This window comes from Dasypus novemcinctus, chromosome 11, assembly GCF_030445035.2.
Source record: "Dasypus novemcinctus isolate mDasNov1 chromosome 11, mDasNov1.1.hap2, whole genome shotgun sequence".
NCBI classification, from domain to species: domain Eukaryota; kingdom Metazoa; phylum Chordata; class Mammalia; order Cingulata; family Dasypodidae; genus Dasypus; species Dasypus novemcinctus.
Window position 1 is genome coordinate 118,010,280 of NC_080683.1, and position 23,728 is coordinate 118,034,007.

A 23,728-nucleotide genomic window follows, 5' to 3' on the forward strand; every position below is an offset into this window, starting at 1 on the left:
TAGGAATAAACAAATGATAATGAATAGGCCAAAATATGGATGTGCTCTCAGAGTCATTCAATTGGATATATAATGGTAAGATGTCAAGTGGGTGCTTCGGTGCTCCATGGAACCAAGAAGTCAATACAACACTGGAGCAACAGAGGCCAGTGCTGAGCAGAAGAGGAAGGGAGGAAGGAAAGGAGGAGGGAGGGAGGGAAGAAGGAAGGGAAGGAAGGAGGGGAAGGAGGGAGGGAAGGGAATGGAGGAATGGGAAGACGTGAATTAGCAACAGTACAGAACCTCTGAAAAAAGAGCACATCCACAATGTAATTAATTTTAAAACCTGAAGAAATCTTAAAGCTGGGGACATCTTTTCCTTTCCTACAGGTTTGGATTACAGGACTCGGATTATGCAAATGCAAAGGTTCACTTTCTGTCACTGTGAACTGCTACGACATGCCTTTTATCCATGGATTATCTGAGCCTATCCAATCATGGTTAATTACTTATATATGACGATCGTGCCCTTGCCATCTCCCTCAGTTACGCTGCCTGTCAACTCTCACATTTCTGAGGAAGAAGAAGGAGGCAGATGCTGAGTGACTCAGGGAGCAGACAGACCCGTTAAGGGAACTTCCAGAGGCCGAATGTGAGGACGAATTCCCGGAGGCGCCAGGGGCTCAAATACTGTTGGGCAAAGTAATCTTTTCTCCACTGAGTACAGACTTGGATCAATCAAGTTAACAGGAAAATCCAACAATGAATTACGATTAATATTCAAAATACGATTCCAAACTATTTTCCCTTTTCTACTGCTTGTACCTGTTTTTCAAGGATGATGATGTCTTTCTGGCCTATTAAACTTTGTGTTCACAGGAAAGGCTATCACCCAATCCTGACTTATTATATGAGCTTGTATGAAAAATGGACTTGACCAGGAACAGGATCACAAATAGATTTATGAAATTATTCATTAAGAAATTAAGAGGTATTTTGAAATTCATAAAGAAGTATGATAAAATTGAATGTAAATTATTGGCAAGACAAATCTTTCACAAAAGCCATTTAAAGGGGCAATAAGCTTAAAAGCTTAGCATGTAATTTTACTAATGAATGAAAGAGAATTAACTTTTAAGATAGACTGAGAAAGCTAATGGCACTAACTGGCATTTCTTAAAGCTGTCACGCTGCCATTTGCCTGTCTAGCTATCTAATTTGAGCTATATCCTAATAAAAAGCCATTATGAAGAATAAGTCTTTCTTAGTAAATTATTTTAATTCATGTTTACATATTCAGAAATCTAAAAGGGTAAGTTATTTCCTTTGCCAATAGTCGTGGTTAATTATACTTTAGAAACTTGACAGCCAAATTTCACATGAATCAAAACAACCTTCTTAAGATTATAACAACATTATAAAAGGCATTAAGCACAGAGTTAGTATGATGGTATAATTTGCTAGCTGATATTTAATTAATACATAATCCAACACATAATTATAATTAATTAGTACATAAAATAGAGATATATATTTGATAGCCCAACAATAATAATATTGATGTGGTTATTTTATTCTGAAACAAATTCCTTAACAGAAACTGCCTTAAGAAGACATTCAAATCTAATTTTAAAATTCTGGCTATAATTCAACTTGCTTCTACATATTTAAAAAAGGAGAAAACAAAAACAGCGCTCCTTAAATATCACTACCAATTTTTTCCAAGGATTTCAAAATAGTTTCCACCCAGAAGTATGAAACTATCATTGACCTGCATTTTAAAAACCGCAGAAGTAAAAAGTGCTTTTTGTTACAAAAGTAACAAAAATCTTACAGGGGTGAAAGCAAGGTGCCTACTTGCTTTTGTGTGGCAGGGGCCCGTGAGAGCACTGAGTCCCACAGTCACCTCCTGGTTGTTGTTCCAGTGATACCAGGGCTGCAAATCACCCCGAGGTCCTTATAATGGAGACATTTATGCTTAGTGAAAGGTGTCATGTCACATCACGTCACGGGAAGGATGATATAGTCCATTCTCATGATTTGCAGTAGTTACATTCTATCGAGTCATTGCAAACAATGAATTACTGAACAGTAAACCACTGCTCCAAGGGAAAATACAAGGTCAGTTTCCTGTGACTAGCTCGTCACAATATTTTCATCAACCAATCAATACAAACATTGTTTTAAGTGTGTTTCTATTTAAAGACACCTTATTTCATGCATGCTGTTGATTCATTAACGTTGAACTTCATGCCTGAACAAAGCTTGTCTAATACACGTATTTCTCCATAAGGCTCGCTGCAGCTTCCTTGTGCATAAGAACTAGACGGCACTTCAGCACTACACTTGGTATCCATTTCAAACAGCAAAATTGCCAACAAAAACCACAGAAATGAGAAAAACTTGGGACTAATAGGCTACGGAATGGGCACTTGTTCACAATCTGAAGGCTCAAACAAGAAGGCAGAGCACTGCCCTGTCTGACCTTAGCTGGGAACGTGTGCATCAGGTGACACAAATTTTCACTGCTCTGCGCATCTGAGAATGACTGTGAAAGTGTTTTGCATTTTGATTTCGAGATAACCAATGAATCTTAACACCAAGTAGGTAAATTCACAAATACTGAATCTGCAAATAATAAGAACTGGCTGTATTTATATATATTACTTGACATGAGCCATGTTTCCTCAGCCACGCTCCCTCCCACACCTTTACAAGAGGGCTGCTCAGAGGTAAGGGCTGTGGCAATGGCACCCGATAGAAACTAGTCCATGAGCCTCGGATTTGAGCGTCAGGCTAAGTAATAGCTGTGCAAATTTAGAAGCTATGTTTCCATTTTTCAGAAGACGTGGATGTGGTTTAGATAATGCCGCTTGGCCACTGGGACATTCCCAACTTAACCAATCAGGCCCCACTTAGAAAACGTCTTTACTTCAGTGGGTGTCCTATAAATGGAATTTTCCTCCTCCTCTGAGCGTCAGCGTAAGGTTACGGAATATCTGGATTTTAAAAATCTCATTCTATAATTCACCTTCTGGTTTTTATTTTCCTTACCTGTGCCAACAAGAGAAAAATAAAATGGCTTTTAAAATTAAAGACCTGACCAATTTGAAACACCTGCTTTTTCTGTTATAATAAGAGACTCTCTTTGTATATTTTAGAGTCCCAAGGGGCTAAGTGAATATGTGAAAATATCTTTAAAGAAATATGAAAAAGATTACGTGATCAAAAACCTGGGTCAACTGCATTAGAAGTCCAAAAATTTAAGGTAGTAAAGGTCCATTTTTCGGTCAACTGTTAAGATATTACCATTTTTTCTGATTCCATTTGAGGAAAAGAATAATAAGCTTTGATTAATGTTCCTAATCAGTAACACATTTCTGTTTCAACCTAATTCCACTGAAAGTTCCTAGACAAATTAAAAATAGTTTCTGAACTAAACCTCACTCATCAAACCTTAATTGCTTAAGTAATTCCAGGGTCAGTCCACATTACCTAACAAAATGAAAATACAAATACATAAATGAAAATCCCTTAAATTTTTATTCTTCCATGTGCACTTAGCACTGAGAAAATACCATTAGCTAAAAAATAGACTATATTCCTACCTCACCAGGATTTCTAGGTATCCTTTTCTGTTCTGAGAGCCAACCCAGGATGCCCCGTTGAAGCCAGCAGCCTTACCTTGGGATCCGTTTCTTCGTCCTCATCTTGATAGGCATCGCCGGCGGAGCTGGGGCAGGCGGAGAAGGTGGGTCCCTGAGAGTAGCACTGAGAACTGCGGTAGCCGTCCTGCCGCAGAGCGTCACATTCTGCCAGGGGTAGAGGAAGGCAGGGAGAGAGGGTATTAAAATGAGAACCAGTTCACCCCGCCCTGTTAGCCTTTTCTTGGCATAAGGGTTCACAGTAACTGACAACATAAATAACCAAAACACTGATGGACACGACTAAGAATTATTACTCCATAGAACTCTGTTCCTAGACTCTCCAGAAATCACAAGGACCCTTGGAAGACCACTCTCCGTGCACAAAAATTAGGTTACTTGTTCTGTAATGCTGGGTGAGTAAGCAGCAAACTCAGAACTTGAGCCCAGGGCATTAATTACGACATTATGTTTTTCGACACAAAAAAGTATACTCTATTATCCTATACACAAACATTCTGTGATTTTTGACACAAGACAATGACGCGATTCCACGTAATAAAGTACAAGCAAACCTCACACCAGGCTTGTTTCCTAGGCTCATCAGCTAGAAGTCACACATGAGAACACTGATTATGATTCTATTTTCTTTTAATTCTCCATTTAACTTGGGTGGTGTGACAGTTGGAAGCTTTTTGTAGCTCCCAGAAAGGATCATGCTCTTGGAGCTAATCCACTCCAGGGGTACAGAACCCTTTGATGGGACTGGATTCAGTCGGGGGTCTCTGACAGGATTATATCAGTAAGGCATGACCCGGGGTGGGTCTTGGTCCTCCTGCTGGCATCCTTTATAAACAGAGGACTGAAAGCAGAGACAGAGAAAAAGCCGCAGAGATGGAGAGCAGGACCCAGGAGCTCAGAGAGGAGCCAGGGAGAGAGGCAGCCCCAGATGGAGCCGCCAGCAGCCAAGCGTCCACGCTGGCTCGAGAGCCCACACTCTCAGCCAGAAGCTGAAGCAACGAGACCCAGACGACGAGCAGATGCCTCCGTGTGCCTGGCCACGTGGCAGGAGTCCAGGATAGTGCGGTCAACCTCCGGTTGAGCCGGCATCTCTGCTGATGCCTTGATTTGGACATTTTCACAGCCTCAGAACTGTCAGTTTTTAAATCAAACAAATTTCCATTATAAAGGCCAACCCATTTCTGGTATACTGCACCCAGCAGCTTTTAGCAAACGAAAACAGATGGCAGGGAAGTGGATGTGGCTCAGTGGTCTGAGCGCCCGCTTCCCATGTATGAGGTTCTGGGTTCAAATCCCAGTACTTAAAAAATAAAAAAACAGATGGCAGAGGGCTGGCACCCTTGGCAGACTTTGTTTGATGCTGGAGGGTGGGAGTGGGGCAGCCTGGGAACCTGTCACCCCCAGATGATGGTGCTGGGGTCAGGGTGTGGCTGGCAGTGTCACCGGCTGTCTGCAGTCCAGTCACTCTGTCCAAGGGGAGACCAGGGGGAGCGAGTGCAGCCAGCCACGTCCACACAAGCCAGGACTTGCCCTTTTCCCCAGAAAGCCTGCCTTAGAGGACCATTTGCCGCACAGGATTTGCCACAAGTTTCCTTTAAATACCCAGCTTTCCAGAGGCTTTCAAAATGCATTTGTTTTTGGAAGAGTTTTCTCTTGGACCAGCTTTCCAAAACCACACACATAAAGAGGCACAGACCTGAGCTAGGGCACCTTCAAGTTCCACCCCAGTATCTCCTCAAAGAGGGGACCAGCAGCTGTGTCCGTGAAGGGCTGAAAACTCTCCAACCAGACTCTAAAAAAACCTTCATTTCCTTTGCACCTTTCCATCTTTCTTTGACCATACAGTGGGACTAGATAGAGGTTTCTAACCAAGAACTGAAAATCAGATTTTAAAAAATGAAAATTCCCATGGGAATAAAGTCCATCAGAATGCCAAACTCACTAAAAAATGCGTACATAAATCATAAGATGGTAAATAACACTACCCAGTTACTTAGGGGCTAAAAGACTGTGGCTGGCTGGCAACCACTCATAGCATTGGCTAAAATGGAAGTTTTTTAAATTTCTGAAACTTTGAAACATTTTTTCATGAAGATTTACTCATACTGATTAACCTTCTCTGTAGGAAATATTTTCACACTTTCTCCAACATTTGACAATTTGTCAAAAAATGAATCTATAATATAATCAAAATCTATATTCTCACTCAACAGAGAAATGCTACAGAAAGAAAGCATCAGCAGGGTGCTATCTGCAGAATGCTGGGAATCTGTAAATTGATTTGATTTTCTTGAAAGGGAGGATAAAACAGGGCACTTAAAAAATTTTACATACCAAATTTTAACGCAATGCAGAGAATGAATTCATTACCTTGTGCTGCTGAACTAACTTCCCCAAGATCCTAGAAATAAAGCTATTTCCACTATCTCTGTAAAACCAAAGTGCTGTAAGGACTCAGGGCACACCTTGTGAAACAAACTAACATAAATGGTGACCACTTGCAGCTTCTTAGTCATAGAGGTCAGGGTTTCCAAAAATTTGAGAAACAGAACAAAACATAGATAAAAAAGAAGCCAGGGTCTTTTAAGACTAAGGCCTTTTGTTGTTCAGACAGATTACTTTTACAAATCTGTTTCATTTGTAAAAAGAGGTTCCTCTATTCGGCATTAAGGGGGGGCTTTGGGAGTAGATAACTTCCAAGGACAGCGCTGGTTGTGAGATCCTCGGTAATACTATTCGAAACGGCCAAAATGACCCGACTTGCGTTTCATCCTAAAAGATCCAAGACCCGCCACTCATTATACATACGCTAGGCAAATGGAGAAGGGCTGGCAATCACTCGTACTGCCCACGTGTACCTTTCTGAGTCCAGTTAAAAGACCACGTATCTTTTTTCCACCACGAAGAATATTTACATCACAGAAATGTTTAAATAGTAGTATAACATATGAAATATGATGCTGGATCTAAGAGTAAGCTGGACAGCATAAATTTGAGGCCAATGATTAATTTTTTTTTTTTACTCTTACCAATTTCTGATATCTGCTAAACTTATCCCATTTCGTTGTCGCTTGCCTTATTCCAACTCTAGGGGAAGTCTAAGAAAATTTCCCTTTGTCAAGTTGTAACAGATCTCAGTTTCTAAAACCATGACTCTGTTCATTATACACTGAATTTATTGTCTGTAGAGCAGTACGTATAAGTAAGAGCAAGCCATTGTGAACAGAAGACTTTTTAAATATTAAATGGACACTGCAAGCAAAGCATAATTTAAAGCCAGGTTAGGCCAGCTGCTACAGACTAGGAACAAGAGAGTAAGTGGAACCAGAGATCTACCTCACACTCTTCATTCAACACAGCAACTCAGCAAAAGACTGTGTTACTCTTCTCACAGTATGGATTGGAAAAGCTTATCCCTGTTCACTGGATCTCCTGTTTTCCTAAACCCAAATGTTCTCCTCCTTGCTTTCAGGGAGGCCAACCCCTTTTCTTCAGCCCAAGAAAAATGGACAAACATTTCTTAGAAGAATAAAGTTTTAAATATAGAAGAAAAAAAAAATTACATCATAGAATAAGATGCTCCCCTGGCCATCTCATAAATTCATACTGCCCTGACCTCTAAACCTTCACTGCAGCTATCCTTTAGACTCCATTTTAATATTTTAGACAAGCTAGGAGAGTCTACTGCAAGAAGCTTTACACATCTATTTTTCAACATCATTTTCTTTACTGGAAATCCTTGTCTAATTTCTACTTTCCATGCTATTCTTCCTCAATTTATTGAATCACTCGCATGGAGCTAGAATATGCACCAGTTACACAATCTCAGTGCTTGACACAACCAGTTTACTCTCTTGCTTGTTCTACTCATCCAGGCAGGGCTGGCTCAGGGCTGGGCGGTGGACGGTTCAGGTCCCGTGTTCCTTCTGTTTCGCATGAGAACGTGGTGCCTCTGACACGAGCTCAGGAACTTCTGCCCAGAAGCCACAGGCGTAACTTTGGCTGGTACTTCTTGGACCAAACAAGCCACGGAGCCAAGCCTAAGTTCCAAGGGGCCAGGGAAGCACAATCCTACCACATGCACAGGGGCAAAATCAGAACATTCCAGAATAGATCTAATGATACCACAACAGAGAGAGAGCACTGAATGCAGATTCTTGTTCCCTATTTCTCCAACACTTGATTTAATGCAGGTTTCCAATCCTTCCTGAATGAGGCTGAGAGGGTTGTGGTGTGGAATTTGCACCTGCAATGAAAAGCTGCCTTCCCCGGCTTTTATTAATAGGAGGTTAATTACTGGGAAGAACTCCAGCTGAACGGAGGATCTGTTTGGAATCCAGTGTCACCTCTTATAATAACTGAGACCTTGGGGACAGTGTTTCAACTTCCTGAGGACTCAGATTTTACCACTGTAAAACGGAAACAAAGACTTCCTTGTGGGAAGCTGTAGCAAGATTCGTGCAACAAATATTTCCCAAGTGCTCCGAGCCATGCTCTGTGTCAGGGCCCGGAAAAGACACAATGTAATGCCCGCTTGAACTTTGCCCTCCATGGGGTGCGAGCGCAAAAAAATGGTTGTTGCTATCAGAATTTACCACTAAACCATAATGGTCCTTAAACTCCAATCATTTTAAAAGTCAGTATGCAATCGCAACAGGAGGTCTGCTTAGCCGCACAAGGCTCTAACTGATCGCATCTCCAACCACACCTGCCAAAACATCACCGAGCTGTGAGAGACGGTCCCACGGGGATTCTCCCACTATCAACAGTGGCACAAAAAATCTGTGGGAACCAAAATCACCCCCCAATTCTATGGAGAAACTACCTAAGTAAACGCTCCAAACATGGCTACTCCTCACTGTTGAAAACAGACCAGAAATGGCTGAACTGATCCCGCTAACTTCAGAACGTATAGTTATCACCTAACTGTTTGCATAGAACATGAAACCTTGTACTTAGGGGCTTTTTTTTTTTTTGAGATGGAAATGATCAGCCAGATGCTTAGCAAATTTAATCGCTACTTCATAACCGCTAAAACGAGAAGAGGACCCAGGTTCTTCCATCTGAAAGTCTAGAAACAGGAGACTCTAAAACATGGAAGAAATTTTTAAGGATCTTCAGGGAAATGGAGGCAATAGGAGTCCCACCTTGGCAGGAGTCTCACAGAACCATGGGAAGAAACACACAGGGCACAGGGGGTTTCCACAGCTCTGGGTGAGAAGCGTCTCCGGCAACCACAGCGCGTCGTCGCCAAGACAAGTCACTCTGTGGGGGCGGAGAGCAAGAGGCAGCAACAGCTCTCAGCTGTCCTAGCAAGTGCTGCACGCTAATAACTTTTACTTAAGGGAGGGCTTCCTATGAATCAGCCACTGTTCTAGCACTTTCCATGGCAAAAGTCATTTATTCTTCACAAGGAGCTGAAGAGGTGGGGATCATAAACCACCCATATTTTACGTGTGAAAACTTTAAAAAGGAGAAAAATAAACTTGCTCCCAGGGCTGGGGCGCACAGTAGTTAGAGCGCAGATGCCCTGGCCCAAAGCTGGCAATCTCACACGAGGGTCACGGCATGCAGAGAGCGAGAATGCCCGGGTGGGAAACACCCTCGCGCCCTTCTCTCTGCACCACACTTAGCAGGGCATGACGTGACACCTGCTTTATCCAGCAAATCAATAAATACAATATCAGGCTTCAGAGCCTTTAAACTCTTTCCTAGAAAGAAAAGGTTTTAAGATAGAAAACTCTCTCATGCCTTCTTCTGGAAAGGGATTTTACATTTCTGTTCATTATATGAATATATTAATATGTAATATTTGGGAAACGGATTTGGCTCAGTGGCTGGAGCATCCGCCTACCACACAGGAGGTCCAGGGTTCAAACCCAGGGCCTCCTGACCCGTGTGGTGAAACTGGCCCACGCGCAAGGCTGATGTGTGCAGGGAGTGCCGTGCCACACAAGGGTGTCCCCCGCACAGGGAAGGCCCACCAACAGGGGGTGCGCCCCATAGGGAGAGCCGCCCAGCGTGAAGGGGGTGCAGCCTGCCCAGGAGTGGCGCTGCACACACGGAGAGCTGACGCAGCAAGACGACGCAGCAAACAGAGACACAGATTGCGGTGCTGCTGACCAGAATACAAGCAGACACAGAAGAACACACAGCAAATGGACACAGAGAGCAGAAATGGGAGGGGGACAGGGAGAAGGGGAGAGGGGGGAAAAAAAAAAGAACATGTAATACTCATCAGCCTCACCACTTTCCCAAGCCTCCTGCAGGTGGCCTCAGGCCAGGCCCCCCGGCGTACCACGGCAGCCACCAACTCCTCAACCAAATCGCTCCCCCTCCTTCGAGGTTACCTGGGACCCCATCTCTTCTACAAAGCCTTGTCTAACTACTCCAGCTCTCCATGCTGTCCTGAACTCTCTGACGCCATGGGGATGGCATTGTCGCCAGCTGTCAAGATTTCCCAGGAGCAGTTTCCCAGGACCTTCTGCTCATACCGCTAAGCGCCTTCTATTTTCGTTTGTACACATCTACTCTTGGCTTCTAGAGTACATGCTCTTTGAAGGAATGAATGATGTCTCAAGCTTCCTTGGGTGCCCCACCACGCCTCACATCGTATTCGGGTTCAGCTGATGATTTTAGTAAAACAACAGCACAGAAAGGGAGGAAGGAGATCCAGCAGCACCCACCGCAGAGAGGCAGGATTAGGAAAGGAGCCATCAGCCCAACACCGTTCCCTCTCCCCTGTAACTCAGGAATTACGGCGAAGCATCCCCATCCCGCACTCGTTCATTAATTGAACAAATATTAGGCACCCACTCCCTGTCCTCCTAGAGCTAAAGGACAGAGACAACAAACAGAAAAAAATGGTAAACCACGCAGCATGTGAGAATGTCCTAAGTGCTATGAGGAAATAAAGCTGAGAGGGGCTGGGGGGTGGCCGTGGTGGGTGGCGACACCCGAGCAGAGAGGGCTCCACAGCCCCGAGACGGCTGGAGCCCGGGCTCCTGCGGCTGGGTGAGCAGCGGGAGGTGCAGGTAGAGGGGGCCAGGCGTAGGGCTGGGGGTCATGGAAGGAGGCCTTCCACCCCAAGGCACAGGGGTGGTCTCTGGGAACGGGGAAGATAAGTGACACAATTTGGCTTGAGTTTAACACCTTTTTCCTGTCCATACCCTTTACCCAAGATCCTAGGGTTCAGGTCAAAACTACTCAGATATAAAAATTCCAAATGAACCACAGTAAGAGTCTAATGTTATCAGCATGGTGAAAACGCCAATCCGCGCACGTCACCTGCATATTCACTCAGTGATGCCAGAGATGCCACATGGGCATTTTACCACTGGCTTCTCGGCTACTACGTCACTTTCGAGGTTGTAGAGGTACTGCTGGAAGGTATGAGTATGAAAAATTTGAAACCATTCAGGTCAAAAGAACAATTAATGTTTCACAATAGTACAGAAATCTAGATATACCATATTTTAAAATCTGAATGTGGTTTATTCCTAACAGTATTAAATCTTTCATAATCCTCCTACCATAATTCAAGGTCGTTAAAAATCGGGAGGACTCCAGTCCCAAAGTTAATTACAAAAATAATGGCCAAGCTTCCTGCTTCAGCAAAAATGTCCTATAATGAACCAGTCTACAAAATCTTTTTCCCCCATATCACTGACTTAAAAAAACCAATACTACTTAAGAAATGCATTTTATAAACTGAAAGCCTTTTTGCCATCATTATTTGGATGTGTGCTAAAAATAATTATGTGGGAATTGAAGGAAAGCAATCTGTCTTGTGGATTCTGCCGGACATCAAGTTTTTCTTCCAGGTTTCCTAACTTCTATTCCAGTTTTAATATCCATCAGATCATCATCAACAATGGGCTTTAAAAAAGCAAGAGTGCAATGGGGAAAGTCTAGTTCTGTTTTACACCCAAGTCCAGCAGCAGCACATCAGAATGCATACAAGCACGCATGCTTAGGAAAAAAGCAATTCCAGCCCGACGGCTGACAGGGAAATTACACAGTTAAAGAATCTACTGGAGCTTCCAAGCAAGTATGTGGGAAAAACTATTGTGCCTGGTAAAAATTAGAGAACTTATTTTCATAATGAAAATCAGACTAAAATGTATTAAAGAATAGAAGGGCTATATTTCCAAACTCTTGATTGGTTGGGTTGGCAATACTGGGAAGAAAAAGCCAACATATGACACTGCAGTTAGGATTCTGCCTTGCTGGATACACACCCTGGATATTTAATAAAAGTGAGACTCTTCTTAGAATCATCTTCAAGAATCAACAAACTTGAACATAATTAAGAGGCTAACTCAGTTATTTGTAGCATATATCAAACGACTTGAAAAGCTGTGTTCCATCTTAAAGACCCTGTGCATGTAAAATAAACCTTTTTATGGATATTTTCTTAGATAATTGATACCAAGCAGCCAAAGCAACATAAAAGAATAAGGAGAAAGCAATTTAATGATCAAATCCAATTTTTATAAACATTCTGAAAATAAATATCTCCTCTTAATGGTGCATAGAAAAGAAAATGTTCCAGGTGTTAGAGTAGCATTTGCTTAACTGCAGGTGGAGACCGAGTGAGAGAGGAGCGTGTCAGCCCCAGTGTGGAGGAGGAGGGTCTCTCCTGCAGGGAAGGGACCATGAGACGAGCTGGAGAAAGAGGTGATGCCTGTGACAGTTGCACCTCTCACCTGCAGGCTCTGGGATTCTCCTGCCAGGTGCTTTGCACCCGTTTCTTTCCCCACTTCTAGAACTTCTTCCAGCCCTCCAGGGCCATGCTGACCTGGAGAGGCCACAGAAAGGACGGGTCCTGCCCAAACCCAGGTGTCCCCAGCCACCCCCTGCTGGCTCACCAGGCTGTGAGCAGAGCCCCGGGTGTCAAGTCCAGGGTGTGATAAGCTGGGGGTGCTGAGGAGGGCCCATTCCAGCCTTCCTGGTTCTTGCAAAGTTGCTGACCGATGAAACAGGTCAGGGAACAAGTTATAGAGCTGCGGCTCTCACGACCCCGGCCCCTCCAAGGCGCTGATTCGGAGGGCTGGGGTGGGGCCCCGAGTCTGCATTTCCAACAGGCTCCCGGCGCTGCTGCTGATCTGGGAGCCTGTGGGAAATGTAGGGGAGAATCTACAGAGGAACTGAAACAAAGTTAAAGGTGCTAGGCGTGTACTTTGGGGGTGGAGGGAAAGGCAAAGAGGACAAGTCTTGGTGGAGGCAGTTGCTGGTGTGAGCTGGAAGAGAGAAAGGACCTGGATAGCTGGAGTCTTTCTACATCCTCCGAATGAGAAATGATAAAGAGCCCGAGGGGAGGGGTGGGTGGTCTGATTTTCTGATTGTGCCAAAAATGACCCGCAAAGTGGCTGATCCAGAGTCAACAAGAGAAAAGCTTCTTGGGAAGAGAGGAAACGGGCTGCAGAAGCTCGCTGCTTGGGGGCAGATCTCTGGGAAGGGGACACATGTGAAGCCGGCTCTTCTTTCAATCCCGAAAGAATTTTCTTGTCTGTTTGCTGTTTATTATTATTATTATGAAAATGCTCTAATAATGACTGAAGTGCTGAATACACAGCTATGTGATTATACCAAATACCACTGACTGTACACTTTAGATGGACTTTACTAATATGTATGCTTTATTAATATGTATCAATAAAATTGATTTGTATAAAAAAATACCATTTGTCCCAGATTAAGCTTTTACTTTTTCGCTACTGTAGAAAGTGCCCGAAGAGCCAAGCTTTCCTTAAAATGCTTGGAGGGACCGTGCTGTTATTTTAACGTCCCAACTGCACAGGAAGCTTCCCAACAGGCTCTCAGCTGACTCCTGTGGTGTCCTCCACCTGCTCTCTCTGCCTCCAGCTCGACCCCCTAATCATTAGCTTCTCACACAGAACCAGAATGATCCACTCAAAAACCACTCCTGGTTCCAACCTCTCCTATGGCCTCCCATGCCCAGAAGGTCAAAGCCACAAGGTCCTCCCTCCAGCGAGGGCCCTCCACGGTGTGCAGCGAGAACGTGGGCTGACGAAGGAACGCTCACCTGCACTCACTCAGCAGCCCACGTGACCAGAACTGGGGATAGAGGGCCTTGCGCAGGTGCACCACTGCCCTAACTAACCCAGGGCACTAGACCTGCTTCTCCACCCCACCCCTAGTCCATGGCATGGGTGTTTGTTCAACACAACTGGAGTTTGGATTGGGGTCATATCTTAATAAAGAATTTAATGGGGGAGATTTCCACAACTCACACGTTCCAGAAACAGAGGAGGGGAGGGGTGCTGTTTCAGGGTTCCCTAACCAAGGAAATTTAGTCTCAGTAGAATTTCCGAGAAACCAATTGAATCCAGAATTTGAAAGCTAACTGCACCATGGGCAATTCCTGAAAGCCTCCGATCTGGCAGAACAGATGCCACAGCAAGGCTGCGTTTGCAGAGAGCTCCATTCGTCAGAAAAGTTTTGGGGGAGGAGTAGAGGGGAGAGAGCGATGGAGAGAGGATGCCACCTGGGAAATGGGCAGGCTTCTGTGCCAAATGAGGGGGAAAAAAAAAAGAATGAGGTGCAGACTGCTGAATTAGGATTTTGCCTAAAACTTATTTTAGCCCACGATTTCTCATTTCAGTCTTCCACACCACATTCAGGGAAATCAAGTAGATCAGGAAGGGGATGCGGGAGCACCACAGAGAGACATGCCCTGCCCAACAGCCAAACTGGGAATAACTTTGCCGACTGACCGATGCACTAACTCTGGTTGGAAAGAGTCTTTTCCTCCCACATCCTGGGACTCGATAGCTATTGCACTGACATTAAACACCACAGGCAGGGAAGTGGATGTGGCGCAACTGGAAGAGCATCCGCCTACCATATGGAGGGTCCAGGGTTCGATCTGGGTTCGATCCCCAGGGCCTCCTGACCCACATGGTGAGCTGGCCCATGCGCAGTGCTGATGCGCGCAAGGAGTGCCGTGCCACGCAGGGGTGTCCCCCGCACAGGGGAGCCCCGTACACAAGGAGTGCACCACCTCGCAAGGAGAGCTGCCCTGCGTGAACAAAGTGCAGCCTGCCCAGAAGTGGCGCTGCACACACGGAGAGTTGACACAGCAAGATGACGCCAACAAAAAGAGACACAGTTTCCTGGTGCCACCTGATAATGTAAGCGGATGCAGAAAAACACAGCAAATGGACACAGAGAGCATACAATAGGGGGGAAGGGGGGAAAAATAAATAAAATAAATCTTCAAAAACAAACAAAAAAAAACCCCACCATGTGCAGGGCATGGGTGCAGCGCAGTAGTTGGGCACCTATTTTGCTTGTACGAGGTCCTGGTTCAATCCCTAGTACTTTACCCCCCAAAATAAATAAATAAATAAAGCACCACGGGCAACCACATTTTAACAAAACAGGGTCATTTCGGATAATAATCTCCCTCTGTAGGTAAATCCCATTAAAGTACAATAAAACCTCCCCAAATCTTAGAAACTAAATATAAAAATTTTTAAATTTGGGTAAAACTGCTAGCTTTGTTTTTCAGTATACACCACGGAAAGGATGACTTTTAAAATGCCAGCTGCCATTGCAGAAAACCGGTTTTTAACATTTCTTCTCTTCACATACCCAAGTTAATTTAAGAAGACCTGAAGAACGAAATCGGATTTAAATCAAGGTAAAAGCTTTCTGAAGCCCATTTTTAATGAGCATGCGCCACGGGTTTGCAGGTTTAGTCCAGACACCCCGAGAGTGGAGCCACGTTGGAGGCGATCTCATTTCACTTTAGAATTCAAGGGAATTAAAAAGCCTGATGGCAGGACTGTCAAGAAGGTTACTCAGTATCAAATAGCCGGGAAAGAGTCTAAACCAACAGCGAGGCTCCAGCGGGGCAGGCTCTGATAGAAGCCTTATCCCAGCACCTTCAATGTCTGGTTTTATGCTGCAGCTAGTGAAATACAGAGGCCACTCAAGTTACTTAGTTTATCAGGAATTAAAACAGAATTGCTGAAACAGCACACTGGCCTTGGACACAAAAACGAAACAAAAAACCCTTTGTTTGAACAATCCATGGTGCTTTGTTAGAATCAGGTTCTTTTAAATGACTCTTTGCTGCTCTATCTTTTTTGTGCATTGCTACCATTAAGAAAAAAAAAGTAACATGTCGCTTTATCTGTCTGAAAAAGGCAACTACGCCCCATTTCCCCTTGCCCTACACCTGCCTTCCCTCTCCTGGGTTCATGCTCCCAGGAAAGCCCTTCTTTCAGGGATACCACACTCAGCGTAGTTAGTATTACAGAAAATGACATGAGCCATCAGACCCAATGAGAAGTTAGAGCCATTGTGTATCTGATTTCCCATAGGGCAAAAATCCCTACCAAACAGGTAAAAAAATAATAATCAGCCTTCAAAGCACTACCAGTTGTCTTTGAAAAGCAGTGAATGGTGGTGATGGCGGCACAACATTGTGAACACAATTAACAGCACTGAAATACTTACCTAAAGCGTGATTAAAGGGAAAATGTCAGATTGTGTACATGGTAACATAAGAAAAAGTTTTTTTAAAAATTCCATGGAACTGCACTGCATCGTGAGTGTGCAGTTAAACGATGGACAATACTTAATATTACAATTATAAAAAGGTGCTGGTCATCAATTGTTAACAAATGATGGACACCAATGCAAACTGTTGATAATAGGGTGGTATATAGAAATTCTGTATTTTCTGCATGATTGTTCTGTAAACTCACAATTTCTCTAACAGAAAATTTTAAGGATAGGAAAAAAACAAACAACTGCCAAAAACCAAAACAAAACAAAAAGCAGGCCACCTAATTAACTCCACAAGCACTGAGCAAGAGCACAAAATGAAATCATCCTTTTTTCTCTTGGACTAACAAAGGGGTGGGCCCAGTTCTCTCCAGCCTCCACCACCGCGCAGCCAACACCTCCAGCCCCCTCTTCTCCCTCTCCAAGTGCCTTCTCCAAGTCCTGGCTAGGAAGTAGAGGCCATACACTCTGACCCTCCACCTGGGGCCCGCGTCCTGCCTGCTCAGGGAGCATCCTCTCAGCCTCCCCTTTCACAGTCTACTCCTTCCCCTTGGGCTGCTCCTTCTGTCTACGGCCATGTTTCCAGGGGCTGCTGCTTCTTGGACCTCGGCCCTGCCGTCCCCTCCAACTGAACGGTGCCGCTGCTTTCTTGATATCAGGTACTCTACTTCTTTATTGCTTAAAAACAAGCAAGCAAGCATTAATTGCATTACCTTTTATAAAAATCGTTCTTATCTAATAAAATCTGGCTTCAGAAACCAAGAGTGTCCCTGAAACTGCCCTTCGGAAGGTCACCATGATCCACTCGCAAGCCTCTTCTTCCGACTCTCTCCCCTCCCATGAGCACCCCGACAAATGCCCCTCTTGATTTAACTCTTCTTCCTCAACTACCCTTTCCCAGCTTCTCCTTCCCAGGCCCCCTAAAGGAGCTTTCAGCGCTCAGGCCCCGCAGCTCTTCTCTCTCTGCCACTCGTCACCTCCCCAGAGGTCCTGGGACACCTTGCCCTTCTCCCTCTGGGGTCCTAACGTCTTCAGCGCCTGCACAGATGAATCTGCACCAGGCCGGAGTCAACCCCCTTTCTGTTCTCACTCATCTAATTCTCGCTAAAATGTTTCTTCAGGAGAGAGAGAGGCAGCCAGAAAACATTTCTGAAGGCAACAATAGATATCCTGTGAACTAACTAGTTACCAAACACAGTAACTCATCACATTGTTGCTAAGTGTGAGAAACTGTTTCTCTCTCCCGCCAGTTGGACCTTTTTGGTGATAGAGCCTTAAAAATAACATGTCTTTCGTTGGGCCTTTAATATGCTCACACTAGTCAAATGCGCTCTACAGGCTGTGAAGAAATGCAACTGGACCCCTCAAGGGCCTCCATGGCCTCCGTAGCCCCCCATTCCTGTCTCCACTTAGCGGTGGCTCTTGGAGTAAAGCTAAAAACTGCCCAGCTAGAAACCTAGTCAGCTGAGGGTCCCTCATCAGCATGACTAACTCAGATGGTCACAAAGGTTCAAACAATTTGGTATGAAGAGGAAAGAATTCTTCAGCAAATTCAGTAAGAAGCCGAGTGACTTCCTTATGGACAATGGGCTCCATCTTCAGAAATGCACTTTTTGGTGCCAGCCAGGAGGCTGGAGCCAAATGTCCAAATGCTGCTTTGAATGTGGGTGCACGTAGGTATTGTCATTAGCAGTAAATTGTTACTGAAATATCCAGCAACAAAATAAGTCAACAAAACCAAAACATTTGATTTAGGAGCGTGACCAGCCATGCTGCGTGATCAAATGCTCCAGACACTATCCAGTAACACCTAACCAAGGTCCCCGCCACATTCGTTCAAAGCAGGTGCAATAGCCCATGGAAGGGAGCCTGTGCAAATACTTGAAGGACGTCTGTCTCCACCGCCCGAGTGGGGAGTGGGGCACGGCCCAGGGCTTTCGCTTTCCAGCTGGTGGAGCTTCCTCTCCGCTGTGCCTGCGGCTCCCTGGGCACGCCTCCACATCACCAAGGTCTGCCCACTGGGCAGCAGGCTCAGCTCTCAAAGTGAGGGACCCACAGACCGCCACCTGATGTTCAAATACTTGTTAAATTGTGTCTATTATCTGCCCTTATGTAATAACACCAACTTCCCTTTTACACCAAACATTCTCTGGTAAACCTGTGCCTCCCTCAGTCATTCTACCCATCACTAAACGTTTCTGCATTGCTTTACAAGTAAATGTTTATAACATTTAGTTATTACTACCCACTAACTGTGTTATCTCCCTCAGCCAGTCTCCCCATAAAACTCACCGAACAATTCCTCCAATGAGCCTCAATGGTTATGAAAAAGCACCTGTCTGCCTTAAAAGTACGGACAAGGTCACCATCCAAGAATAGAAGAACAAACAAAAGAGTTTACTCATTGTGAAAAATCAGTTGCCTTTCTATATTAATTTTTAAGCAAAAAATGTTGAGGTCAGATTGACTAACTTATACAATATTAATCCTTAATGGTGGCACATATTTATTCAGGGAGTGGATTTTTTTCATCCTCACTGATAATGAGGCAATAAACAGTCTGCACTGGGGTTGTGTTTATGGCAGGTTGCTAAGATGATTCAGCGGAAGTGGTAGGCAACGTTTTGTACATGTAACTAAAAGTAAAGAAACGAAGAACAAAAGAACTCAGAAGCTCTTTCTCATTTCGCTCTTCTGAAAGTTATTATTTATCTAAGTCTCTTCCATTCCGGAATCCAGACTTTAAAAGTTGAGCCCCCAAGAATTTTCCAAAAGCATTAGTTTAATTAATATTAAATCCCTTTATGAATGAACCATTTGAGGACTTGAGAGCAATTACCAAAGCATGTGTCTTTTCAAAATAAAATTCAAGTTCAGGCAAAGCCATTGGTGATATTTCACGCGGATCTACAAAGTACAGTCAAGAGGAGAATAAGATTGGACAAGTCTACAGAAAGACGTTCGTTTTCCAAGGAGAAGAAAAGAGAAGCTCCAACCTGATACTTGAAATTCACAGTGAAGCACAATTTCCTGGAGAGACATCAAAAGAGGCTGGATCTGAATATTCGAACACAAACCTTCTCAGAGAGTTTTCTACAAGCCAAACCATGCCAGGCTCCGGTGCTCCGGGCTAGGCAGAGTGTTGAGAACAATGGCACTGCCCCGGGGCTTTGTCCTGGGAACTGGGCCACTTCATAGTCTTATTATTTGGTGGAGGAAGGTGAACTATAAGTAGAGAACTTCATGGTTGAAATTTACTAAAGATATACCACTAGGAACTGACAAGATCTAGAAGAAAATTTAGTTGGAATGTGGCATAAGAAAAGGGAAACATCACAAAAGGTCAAAGAACAATCCCAAAGCCATTTTTTTCCCTTGGAGCTTCTAACCACTAAAGGCCTAAGGCTACCAAGGCTAAATGAAAAATGTCCTCATTTCTGGACAGTGCACTGCTAGGACTGTAAGAGGTATGGGAGAGATCTTTTAAGCTTTACAAAAGATCAGGAAGAGGGAAAATAGAACGATGATTTGAAATGTGCTCCCACGTCCCTCCAGGTATCAAATCTATTGCAATTCTACAGAGCTACTCCTTCTCTCCCCAAGCAGAAGGTATTGGCTTCCCTGGATTCCCATACAACCATTTTGCCCCCCGCCCCGAGTATTTTTCACCAGGATCAGTACCAGTTCCTTGAGAGCAGAGCCCCCTGCTCTTGTATTCTGCATTTCTGTGGAGCATTAGGAGAACTAGGTCTCCAGCCTCAGGGGCCCAAGTTGAGCTCCTGGCACCACCACTGACTTATCTGAAATCTTATGGGAGCTTCTTATTTTGGTGCCTCTATTTCTTCATCTGTAAACAGGGACAGTAATCCTAAATCATGGGATTACTGTGAGGATTAAGGGATATAATATTGTCGAGTATGTTCTAAACCGTACCAGAGAGTTAAGTACTTAACAACTGCTAGCTTGTGGTCATTGTAGTAGGAGTAGTGCATTGAAGAAATGCATCAAGGCATGACTGACATACTTGTAAAAACTATCTTAAAAATTAGATGGATCCTTGTGCTTGACTTTCCTTGAACCATGACAGATTTTCTCCCAGATTTAAGTCTTCCACAATTAGATATGATACAGAATGCCCCGTTAAATTAGAATCATATAAACAACACATACTCTTGTAGTATAGTTATGTCCCAAACATTGGATGGTAAGAGAAAGCTGGTAGCAGCACTGTTGCGGAAAGAACAACTTTGGTTCCATTGTTGTGAGACAAGGTCCCTGAGTTGTACAAGTCACTTCTCTCTTCTCTTTCACCTCCACAAGTGAAAGAATATAGTCTTGAGTATAGTCTTCAGAACGTCCATAGCAGGTGTGTAAAAATGAGGATTTCAAGCTAGATACGAGAATATACTTTTCCTCTATTTTCTACTGCTCATGCCTGCACCCTGCTCATCTGTGGACAGAGCCTCACTTAAATCGCAGCCGTTCTATCCTCTGCATCCCCCTTCCAGTGAACTGGAACTCAAGAGAACAAACCATTAGAAAGTACCAAATGTGCTTTGAAAACACAAACGTTGTAAAAGGCAGGGCTCTGCTTGGATTACATTAGAACGGGTGGTGGAAACGTTCTCAAGGAGAAGTTCTGCCTATCTGTAAGCAGGCAGGTCTCTACAGAGGCCAGAACATCTTAGCATGGATGGGGCAGTGCGTGTTTATGACACCTTATAAAGGCCCAGCACACTACAGGCTCAATACAAACAGGTCTTCCTTCTCAGAGAGCAATCACGTTTATACTCTTGGTTCTAACTGTCAGCAGTGGAGCACAGCCTTCTTACCCCTCAGGACAGACTTGAGGTTCAGCTTGGCCTGGCGGTGCAGGTCCTCCACGCAGGGTGGCCTGGTGGTGGGAAGGAACACATTCTCCTGCTGGTGCCATGGGGCCGTGTAGTGGACGGTCCATCGGCTCTCCTCATCTAGGTTGGAAACAGCTGTAGGAAGAAAGACAGACTCAGTTTAGGCTTCCGATTGGCCTTCACCAGCTCCAAATCTATCACATCAAGATGGTGTCTTGGGCGGCGGACTTGGCCCAGTGGTTAGGGCATCCATCTACCACATGGAAAGTCTGCGGTTCAAACCCCAGGCCTCCTTGACCTGTGTGGAGCTGGCATGCGGAGTGCTGATGTGCACAGGGAGTGCCCTGCCACGCAGGGGTGTCCCCCGCGTAGAGGAGCCCCATGTGCAAGGAGTGCGCCCCATAAGGAGAGCCACCCAGCGTGAAAGAAATTGCAGCCTGCCCAAGAATGGCACTGCACACACGAGAGCTGACACAACAAGATGATGCAACAAAAAGAAACACAGATTCCCATGCCGCTTACAACAAAAGAAATGGACAAAGAAGAAGATGCAGCAAATAGACACAGAGAACAGACAACCAGGGGGAGGGGGGAGGAAAGGGAGAGAAATAAATAAATAAATAAATCTTAAAAAAAAAAAAATAGATGGTGTCTTGGTGCCAAACACTCTCAACGGAGTAAGGGCCAGGAAGGGGGAACTGGAGTACATTCTGGACAGGATATAATCCTGGACACCACACGTTCCTCACACAGTGTTTTGTCTCTGAAGAAAAAGCTGAAACTCTGCCCACCATCCCCTGCCGTGTCTGGGTAGAACTGTTAACTAGGGTGACCGCTGCCCAGCATGTTCAGTTTTCCCTCCTCATTACAATATCAACCGCGAAAGTGACAGAGTCCCAGTGCTTACCTCACACCACCATGACAAATAACCATAATTCACCTGTATATGCCATTGCATCCGAAAATGTTAGGCTGCCCTAAAAACCACAAATTTCTTACTGAGAGGCAGAGACCAAGACTTTCCTCTCCAAAAAATTATTGTAAAACACCACTATTAGAAAATCAATGAAATGTTTCTAAAACTAAGCAAGGACCTTCAATTTAATACATTTAAATGGCATATCTAATAGAAGTGGGAGATTTATGCTACCAAAGTTTATCTTCACTTCCTGCTCTCATGGAGTACTTTAACATTAAAGCGATTTTTTTAAAAGGCTAAACATCCCAGTTGAACTGACTTTTCCCAACACAAACCAGAAGAGAACACCAGAGAGGAAAATGATACGTAATCATGAGAAAAGGTGAGCCCCACAGGAATCTTCCCTTTGCAGCCTTGGGGCTGGGGATCCCTTCAGCTCTCATTTCTCCTGGTAATGCAACCTAAGTGGGTACTGGGGGACCCCAAATGAAACCAACAGCACCCAAACAAGATGTCTGGCGCTGTCACCCAGGTATGAGAGAGCTTGGAGATGTGTAAGAAAGTCCCTGGGCTGAGGCAAGCACTTGGGGGGGACAGTTCTAACACTTGTCGGGCCCTAGATTCGTGAGTAAGGGCCAAGTCCTCCCCAATTCTAATGGGTGCTACAGGATTCACACTGGGCATACCCGTGATAACAGAGCATGTGTCTGGAAACCAGGCATAAATCAGACTCTCCAAGCAAAGGAAGCAAGCATTCAGGGAACTATCTGAACACTTAGAACCTGCACCGAGGAGGACCTAGGGAGCCCCCAATTTAGAATCTCCACTGAAGAGGTCCCATGCCTTCTCAGCTCCCCTGGGACCCTGGGCAACAGTTTAGTTCTCACCCAACACGCCCTCTTTTCTCCAGCTACTAAATCCTCAAATCCTTGGAATCTTTGCCTCCAAATCAGTCATTTCTTAAATGATCCCATCTTCTCCATAACTTGCTAAATGGGAAGAGAAGTTTGCGAACTAGTCGTGTCTTGTGAGCCTGCTACTTTTAATCTTTGTCAAGAGCAGCACATGAGCAATGCACCCAGTGTTTCATATAATTCCTTGCTGAACAAATGTTTTCCGTGGTGCATAAAAAAAAACCCTCTCTCTCTCAACTCATAAAGTCCACGATGCCCTACCTTGTCTCTCATTTACAGATCCAGGAACCAAGCAGAGTGCCAAGCTCACAGCACGTCCCCCCACGAGTATCCATGGTTAGTTACAACGTTTTGTGCCTACGTCAATTTATTTTAAAGACTTTACATGACTATACTTCATAGTTGGGAAATACTGAAACTTGACGTTCTTCCTATTTGCCAACTGTGAATCAAATCCAAGTACTGGCGGCGGGGCCCTCGCCTGGCCTGTCGCCCTCTGGCCAGGGCAGGTCTGAGCTGCCCAGGCAGGCGGCCGCAGCCAGCCAGCCCAGAGCACTCTTCTTTGTTGCTCTCTCTGAAGCTTCTTCTACCGACGCCCCCACCTCCACCCCCAGATGCACTTGAAATCAATGGCCCAAAAATAATAGAGTAAAATCAGCCAGGAGGTACATGCAAATGAAACCAGGTCTTGGTCAAAAGTACATTTTCAAGGGTAGGAGGGCGCACCTGAATGGAAGGTACTTCAAACCGAATAATAACAAGCACACAATGAAGCCACCCCAGACAAGCTCCATCCTCTACCCGGCTCCCCGGTCTCAGCAGCTTGTCTTTGAGCACTTAAACACACAACCGAGAGCCTCC

The 23,728-nt window shown here is 44.6% G+C and overlaps 1 protein-coding gene across 1 annotated transcript in view; it reads right to left on the minus strand.

Moving 5' to 3' along the window:
- NHSL1 (NHS like 1) overlaps nucleotides 1-23,728 on the minus strand; it is a 146,019-nt gene that overhangs the window by 47,519 nt on the left and 74,772 nt on the right. Inside the window, 2 exon segments of the mRNA XM_058307548.2 lie at nucleotides 3,664-3,791; nucleotides 21,017-21,169. Of these exon segments, the coding sequence (XP_058163531.1) occupies nucleotides 3,664-3,791; nucleotides 21,017-21,169 (281 nt within the window).